Source organism: Eschrichtius robustus, chromosome 9, assembly GCF_028021215.1.
Source record: "Eschrichtius robustus isolate mEscRob2 chromosome 9, mEscRob2.pri, whole genome shotgun sequence".
Taxonomy (NCBI): Eukaryota; Metazoa; Chordata; class Mammalia; order Artiodactyla; family Eschrichtiidae; genus Eschrichtius; species Eschrichtius robustus.
Window position 1 is genome coordinate 121931152 of NC_090832.1, and position 9177 is coordinate 121940328.

The window sequence follows — 9177 nt, forward strand, 5'->3', positions numbered from 1 at the left end:
TTCATTCCAACTACTTGATTTACCTGTGAGACCTAGAAATGCCAGTCCTTCCTCTAGGATGTAATTAAGAAGTCCTAATGAAAATAAGATCCACCTAATGTTTGGCACCAAAACGATCTGATTTGACCAGGCTCTTCACTTTATCCCTATGTCCCAAACACCTGACTGGTTCTAAAACAGTTTTTCAGATCTCCCACATCTGTTTTCTCACAATTTTGTCAGACTTGATAGGCTAGTTGCTTCTGCTTCCTACTATGGTTCTGAGTTCTAAAAGCTCAGCTTCATGTAATACAGTTCTTATTTTTAGGTCTATTCTAGCATATAAACAAAATCATAAATTTTTAAAAACCCTATTCACTGTTTAATCGCTCTATAAGGCCTATTACTAAAATCCAGCCCCTAAAATTCTCAAAACTTCTAAACTTACAATTTATAAATCTGTTACCATTATTACAAAGTGTAGGTTAAATTATATCTACACTTTTTAAAACAAGTTTACATTTTCTGAGCATTTTTTTTAAACTGTAATAGCTTTTCCACATAGAAAAAAAATTTGGAATACTTACTCTGTGCCAAGTATGCTCAAAATTTATTTATCTTCACAAGCAAATAAGTTTAAGTATTTTCCTCATTTCACAGGTAAAGAAAACTGAGGCCCAAAGGTTAAGGTCACACATATAGAAAGTAGGAGAAACAGTAATCAATCCGAGGTCTCCTGATTCTGAGTTTAGTGTTATTTCTATAACACTACAGTTTCCTTCTCTAAACTTTAGTTTCCCCCCTCACTGTCAAACAGGCTCTATGATTACAAACTTAAATAAAGCCCATGTAACCATTTTTCAAGTCAAATCTTCTAAGCTGGGTAACAATTCTTAGAAGGACTCTTACAAGCTTATGACTTATTTGTACTTAGAGTATAATAAAATTAATATAGAATCTCCCTAAGTCTCAAAATTAATCTCGGTGGTCTATTTATTCTTAAATAACTATGAATAAACATGCTCGAAAGACTTGTGTCTTATATTCAGAATTTGGTCAACCACCTAAGAATTCATTTAGATAATAATTCAGTTAGAATTATCAATGCAATTATCAATACATATTTGTCAAATAAATAAAATGCAATATTGCTCTTCCAAATTTTATTCATTACAATCTGACTATATTTGTTTAAAAAAAAAAAAACCCAAAACTCTATCCAGAATTAAGGTTTCCACAAACCACAAAGTAAGGATGCTCTATAAAAAATAATTTAAAACACAACAAAATGACAAAGTTTAACTTTTTAAAATAACATTTTGAAGTTTTGTTTTTAAATCAAGTCAAATTTGCTACGCAAAATCTGTGCAATAAGAAATCTTCTTTAAAACATTATTTACTTAGAAAAGTATAATTTAAACCTATGATTCTGTTGAAAAAGCTATTGTCCATTAATTTTAAGATTAAAAATTCTTAAACTGTTTATTCTTAAAATGCCAATGTAAATAATCTTAAGAGAACAATCAGTTTCATTTTTAGTAATGTTTCAGTTTCAAACACCATACTCAAAATAACTAACATCACACATATAACGGCAGTGTAAAGTTGTTTCAGAAAATGCATATTTCTCCAAGTTGACTAGAATTTAGTACTTCCACACCCCAAAACTAAACCAGAATCAAGTAACACAAGTAAAGGTAAGTATTTCTTGCATTTATACTATAACCTCTGTCAAGACAGGCTATGTGCCTGTTCTTTATCCAGAGACCAAATGGGTCATGCTACCGTGACCACAGCCATCTGGAGCCCAGAATAAACGGATTCCTTATGTGCTTCCTTTGCAGCAGGCTGCTATCACCCATGTTGCCATGAATAATTTAAGCCTTATACCTCAAATCTCACTCCTCTTACAATTTAAATGAGTTTTAACTAAACCAGAAACTGCATCACACCAATGCTGCTACCCCAGTTTTCCTAATATCAAAAGCTTCTCATCCAACCATCATTTCATTATCTGTGATCCCTGAGCTTAAATAAGGCCGCTTTTGTGTATGTGCATATACGTGTGTACGTGCGTGAGGCAAATAACTAAAGGTGGACCGGCTTCACATCTGATGTCTCCCTCCTCTGTAGTGACCAAAGGTTCTCAAACTTTTGTATTTCACTGCTCAATAGCACAATTTTTTATTTTTAGTACCCTGAATTCTCAAACGCCATAATGAAAAAAAAAATTGTCATTTTCCCTAACCTGTTATAAAATGCTTACCCTCCTCTATATTCCATATACTCAACAACGTATTTATTAAGTCCAAAATAACTTGTTTTCACAAATTACTCATATGTCAACAACAGAGGTTCTCACAAACAAGACAGAAACTTTACACATTTAAAACTTCCAGAATTTTCAATTTGGTTCCTATTATATAATAGTCTTTATCACTTTTAAGTATAATTACAAAAGCAACATAACATTCTAAACAAATCTGCTGTTAAAATCTTTTTCTCTAATACACTCATTTTAATGCTTGACTTTCCTGAAGTCAATTAAAAGTACATTAAAATAGAAAATTATTCTAAATGTATATACTTAGTACTCTGTTAACTAATGGCCACTTTGCTTAGTACTAGGGATATTTTTCTATGAATTCTAAAATTTATATGTGGAAACTACTAGTAAGAATGAAATTCACCTACCTGGTATTACTTGCCCAAAATAAGTTGTGTAAAATACAATTTTATTTGCTATAATTCGGTAGTGACATGATAGATAACCACAAAATTGAGGAACAAGAAGAATGGCTGCAAGAGGTGAGAAAAGTTTCTAGACAAAAGAAACAAAAAACTTGTGGTCTATCTGACAAAGAAATTCTGTATGGACTAAAAGACTGACATTCATAGGATTTATTTAACCAAATACTCACTTAAGAATAAATTCAAAACGGTCCTTTTAAAACTCTGCTTAAAACAGAAATACCTTTAAGCCACATTACGAAACAAAGTATCTCCTATTTCCAAAAAGAATACAAACTATTGTGATGATTTTAAATTACGAAAATCTCTGTACATAAGGAACCAGATGCAACAGCCAAGCTCCCTTCACATATTCCTAAGTGCCACCTGATCATTACCAAAAGAGCTTCATATATCCTCTAATCAATTCTGCACATTTCAACCACCCGAACATTTCTTAATGTTAACTGTTCCACAAATACGGTCATAGTTAGAATCACTATACAGACCAACAAAATTTTTCTAGAAATCTACCCACAATGTTTTAAAAATGATTTATTTTTGATATTTACTATACTTTTTTCTTTGTATCTTAGGCTTAATTATTTTATCCTTGAATCTACAAAGTAACTATACTACTAGTACCTTCTAAAGTTTTAAGCAGCCGGTTTTATATGGCAACTACTATATTCAGAAAGTTATGCATACTTGTTTCTGAAATAAAAATGTTTTTTCTTAAATTTTTATACAACGTTAGAAAGCTATAGTTGGAACAACCTTTACTACTACTACTAAAGTTCTGATAATAGCAAACACAAACCCTTACATAGTGTTTGATTTGCACCAGTTTTTACTTTCATAATCTTACAAAGTAGGAGCTATTATTAACCCATTGTACAGATCGGGAAACAGACTCCAACAGTACTTTTCTGCCTCAGAACAATCATAAAACACCACTGTGCAGTTTGGGAGGGCATAATCCAACTCCCCCTTTATATTCATGCCATTTTACAATTATTCAGGAGTATTAAGAATTTAACAGGTATTTAGTTTAAAATTTTTGTAAATGCCTCAAACTCCTTAAAATAATGGTATAAGTATCAATAGAATAATTGCATGTATAAGAAAGGATGAAGATTTGCCTACTTCAGCCCTTCAGTATGTACTATTCCCTTCACATCTAACATTTTTTCTTCATTATAATGATTATGAGACATGAAAACCGTGTTATGAAGACTACCAAGCAAAGCTTACTATTTCACTGATACTCGATTAAAAAAGGAAATAAGTCTACTACACATTTAATTCATTATATGCCACCCCCCCCTTCCAAAATTGATACTGGTTAAATTTTGACAGTACTATGTTATCTTTAACATAGAATGGGAATCCCTGATTCAAAAACATTTAATATGTTATCCTTTTTTTTTTTTTTTTACCTAAAACTGGTCTCCTAGGTTTTATACCTTAACTTTCACATTAATCAGCATACTCTAAATAAACACACACTTAAGATATATACTTAAGTAAATCCTATTTATGGTTCCTATTCATTTCTGAATTTAAGACCGCCAATAATTTATGAAAACCAGTACTTAAACCACGGTGAAAACATATTAATTATAAAGAGATAGTCTACAAAGTGGTTGTGTCTCAAAAATCATCTTTTCAAGGAGAAATGATACTACAAACTAAGAACAGCATTACAAAAAGCAATTTCCTAAAATGCATGATTTGTCTAAGTCTACTTTTCTGTGTTTTAGATAATGAAACTCCAGAATGAAAAAGTTGAGCTCTTCGAAACAATGCACTACGACTTCTAGTTAAAAATCAGATTTCAATTCGCTTATCTGACAAGAATGAGATAACAGGGGCCCAGAGAAATTCCTGACTTGCCAGAGGTTAACCTGCAGGCTAACTGCAGGCAGGGCTAAGATCACAACCCCCAGTCTCCTGATTCCCAATCCTTTCCCTTGAATACAAAGATTTCTAATAAAGTGGAATCAGTTTTTAAAAAGCAAATACCACTACAAAAAAATAATAATTATTATATCATAACAGATTAGCAAAACAAGAACGCAGTTTTGGAAAATAATGCCTCGTAGGCAAGAAATGTAATCAGAGTCCCAAATCTGGGCAAAAAGGCTTATAAATTCCGCCTCAAGATCTCATAAATATGCAACTTAAATTATGTCGCCACTACTTAAGGTGACAACTAGAGAGCGAAACTTAATAAACCAACTAATTTCACTATTCAAACTAAGAAATAAATAAATGACAAAGTTTTCTCTTTGTTCAAAAATTAGTTGTTTTCTTATTCTGTAAAGTTGCCTCCTTATGCTTGACTCCTTTTAAAAAAATAAAAATTCTAATGAAGCTTAAAAAATGCCCTTTTGCTTTAAAAGCAACCTCATACTTTTTAAAAATAGAAAATCTGATTAAACATATATCACTGAGGCAAAAAAATTTTTTAAACCCTTTAACTTCCTATCAAATTCCATCCACTTTTAAAAATGTTTTAAGTCTTAAGATAGACAGTAATAACCATAATCCTGTTTAACAATACCTTTACCAATGACACTTTAAAAAAAAAAAAAGTTAATACGTTTATTTCAACTCTGTAAACTTTTAAACTGCTCTTAAAACTCCACTTTCTGCTTGGTCAAAACTCAACCACTGTGATTTTATCTGCAGCCTGACTGCAGATGCTGATCTATGCTTGTTTTTAAGCTCACAAATACAAATATTATACCCCTTCCTAAATACCTGTAATTTGAGGTTCTCTAGAAATTTCAATTTGACATACAAATTCTCCCATTTAAAATATTATCCAATTTATCGGTTAACGTAAGCAACAAAATTTCCAGGTAGAGGTAAACACTACTGAAACTACAAACAATAGTTATTACTTTGGCTTCACTCACCAAAATAATCTTCAAACCAACGTTATGTAAGTTCAATTTGATAGGACACAAAATAAAACTTTTTTTCAGTCTTAGGAATAAATTAAGACATTAGACAATGATGTACAAGAGACTTTGCATGTGCTCACCTAAAATATGCAAATCACATAAAATTGCAAAATCCTACTATTAAACAAAAAAGTAGTCAAATACCTAGGATTCCAAAATATCTTTAGAGCTAACTAAATGTCAACCAAAAGTCAAACGAAATTAAACCAAATACCATACACCTAGATATACAGTTCGATGGGTATGAAAGTACCTCAAATGGTGCCTCGGATCCAGCTGATACAGAGTGAGTAATATGCTGAACGAACGAAACGAGAAAATGAGCCAGAGAACCCTGAAGTCTAATGAGAATTCTTAACTATCTCATGAGCGTGCCAACATGACTGCTCCGGTAAAAAGGTCTGAAAACACTCTGAGCAAGAAAAAACACTTCCATGCAAAATAGGTGGATTTTGATAAATAACACACTGATAAAGACACTGCTTATGGTATCCTAAGTCAAGTCTGATGAAGAGACTAGTAATATAAATTCATTTTACTAATATTTGAGAGGTGAGAAACTCGCTCAAAAAAAGCTGAGAAACACTGGTAACCCTGTTTTTATCGGAAAATAAAATGATATTCCTACAAGGACTAGACATTCTCATAATTTGGCCAGATACCACTGGCCGCTTCATTTAAAAAACATAAAAATAGCGTTACCAATAGTCTCCACATTAAAAAGAACACAGCAACCTTCAGTGACTTGGGGTTTGTGGGGTTTTATAAAACGCAAAGATGAATGTGGTTAAAAGAGAGGCAAAGATGAGTTCTGTCCAGTTCTTAAAAATGGAATATTATAATCTTTATAATTCTTTAAATAACAAGAAATACCTGGAAATCCACTTAAGATTCTGTCAAGTATTTACAAACCTAAAAATTAAACATTGCTGTTATTGAGTCTTGGAGTTTGCTTCAAACTCCATTCATTTCAGCCAAGTACTGAATAAGACTAGTTGAAATCACTACGTACTTGAACAACTAACAGTATGGAAATGAATGTGCTGTTAACTCTCTACTCAATTAACTAAACCTAAGTACGCTTGCTTATTTCAATAGCTGTGAGCACTTACCAACAACCTATACTAAATCATAACACGTTTAGACACAACAGTTAGATGTTCTATATGCAAGTGAAACAGGAGCCATCAAAAATCATGTCATGCCTTCTTCCATCTCGCTGAAGGCTAACTGAAACTTCCTGATCCTTTCAGAAGCCCTCTTGAAGTAACATTGTAACTATCTTAAACCATCAGCTGCAAACATGTCTCCGAAAAATCAATGCACCGCATAAATTTCAAAGGCTCGACGTGCCCCAGTGACTGCTTTAACACACACATCACACACATACGCATACAACCTAAATCAGAGGAGGAGGAGAAATTAACGCGGAAAACAGAACTCCCGAATACAAATACCCCACTGTTCCATTCACAATCCTTCAGGGGATCAGGACCACTTTTAGAAATCAATTTTCAGAAATGACTAAAATACTCAATTCGGAAACCCACAAAATTAAGAGAGGTATTTTTCAAGCGCCTGACAAAATACATCCCGCTGTAAAACTGAAAAACTTTTACTTGCCAATCGCCACTCCACAGTAAATGTACGTGTAAAAAAAATCAACACTTCTTCAGGGGCCTCCAATGGCAGCTTTTAATTTAACGTGGGGCCTAACGCGAGAATTAGCAAAATGAAAAAAGAAGCCTGTTAAACTTCTGGCTTTAGGGTGTTAACACGCTTTACACTTCTGCGAAAAAAGCTTCCGTGGATGCAAGCTGCGCCCGCTGGCCAACGACCACCAGCCGGCCGAACCCCTCCGACGACACAAACAAACAAAAAAAAACCTAGCTCTGAAGGTAAAGGAAAGCCACAGAAACGGAAGAGGAAAAAAAATAACGTCTTGCCACGGTTCCGCAGCGGCTGAATAGGCGGCTTGTGAAATGCTAATGCCACTTCGGAGCAGTTAGTCACCAGCTATTGTGTGCGGCAGGAGAAAGCCGAGCCTCGCGCGCGTGCAGAGCGAGCAGGCGAGCGAGCGAGCGCGCCCTCCTTCCTCGCGCCGCCGCCGCCGCCGCCGCCGCCGCCGCCGCCTCGCGCGCGCCCCCGCGCCCGCACGGACGCGCGCGCCGGCCCCTCCTCCTCCGGCCTTGCACTGCACAACACTCATGACGTATCTTTATTTCTAGCACATTAACAAAATATCACAAATAAATTGTCGGCAGCCCCTGCGGCCCCGGGGTGCGGGTCTCCCCGGCCACTGCCCCCCGCAACCCCCGCGCCGGCCTCCCAACCCTCCCCGTGGCCTTCGGAGCTTTCAAGGTTCTGGGGCCAAGTTTTTGTCTCTGTAAAAAAATTGCGGGAAATTCAATTTTTATTCGACTCGGGGAAAAGTTTCTTTGCTCCGCGACGTGAATGTCTCACCAGATTCTGGTAGGTCCTGGGATGCTCCTTCCCGGTCCAGTCGGTGCGCCGGGGCAGCAGCTGCGGGGAGAGGACGCCCCGTGAGCCCGGCCCCCGGCCCCGGCCCGCCCGCGCCCCTCCCCCGCCCTCCCCGCGCCCCGCCGGGGACCCCGAGCCCCGCGCCCCGCGCCCCGGCGGCGGCGGCGGCGGCGGCGGCGGCGGCGCAGCGGCCCAGGGGCGGCCGCGCGGCGGCGGGACGCGGCGGGCCGCCGCCGCCCTTACCTCCTTCTCGGCCACCTCACGGATCAGCACCTGCAACAACAAAGCGGGGAGAGCTGAGCCCCGCGCCCCGGGCCGCGGCCCCGCCGCCGCCGCCGCCAACGCCGCCGCCGCCGCCGCCCTCCCCCACGCCCGCGAGCGGCGAGCGGCGAGCGCCGGCCCGGCCCGCGCCGCGCGCCGCCGTACCTGAGCCGCCTGCTGACAGGGTCCATCTTCCAGGAACCGGGCGATGAGGAAGTAGAGCTCTGCGCGGGAGAGAGGGACGGGGAGACACACAGGCTGAGCGGCCGGGCGGCGGGGGGCGGGGGACCGCGGGCGGAATCGCCCGGTGCCAGCGGCCCCGGCAGCCCCCCGACTTACCCGATCGCAGCTCCGAGAGGCCTTTCCTCTCACAAGACATGTTTATGGGTCACTTCGGGGCCGCCGGCGGGACACCCCGCCGCCGAGGGGAAGCGGGGATGGTGCCGCCGCCTGCCCTATAGCTGTCACTGTGTGTTCACGAGCCGAGCCTCGGCTCCACCATTCAAGCAACGGCGGCGGAGGCGGAGGAGGAGGAGGAGGAAACAACAACTCTCAGGCAGCGGCTACAGGCGCCGCCGCCGCCTCCGCCGCGGATCCCTCCGCCGCAGAAAGGAGTCCGCCGCCTTCGCGGCCCGGGGCTCGGCCTGTCCTCGGCCCGCGCCCGCGCCCCCGCCCCCGCCCCCGGCGCAGAAAAAGGAGTGCCTCCGACCCCGCGGCCCCGGCGCCCCCGCAGCCGGCGCGGCGAGACCCCCGC

At 39.8% G+C, this 9177-nt stretch overlaps 1 protein-coding gene across 2 annotated transcripts in view; it reads right to left on the reverse strand.

Moving 5' to 3' along the window:
* The window catches only part of PHIP (pleckstrin homology domain interacting protein), a 122699-nt gene extending 113632 nt beyond the window's left edge, over nucleotides 1–9067 (reverse strand). For both annotated transcript variants that reach the window (XM_068551655.1, XM_068551654.1), the window contains exons 1-4: nucleotides 8763–9067; nucleotides 8589–8647; nucleotides 8406–8435; nucleotides 8145–8204 (exon numbers count right to left, since the gene is read on the reverse strand). In XM_068551655.1, coding sequence (XP_068407756.1) covers nucleotides 8145–8204; nucleotides 8406–8435; nucleotides 8589–8647; nucleotides 8763–8802 — 189 coding nt within the window. In that variant the 5' untranslated portion in view covers nucleotides 8803–9067. The remainder of the gene's footprint in view (nucleotides 1–8144; nucleotides 8205–8405; nucleotides 8436–8588; nucleotides 8648–8762) is intronic.
* Between the last annotated feature and the right edge of the window lie 110 nt (nucleotides 9068–9177).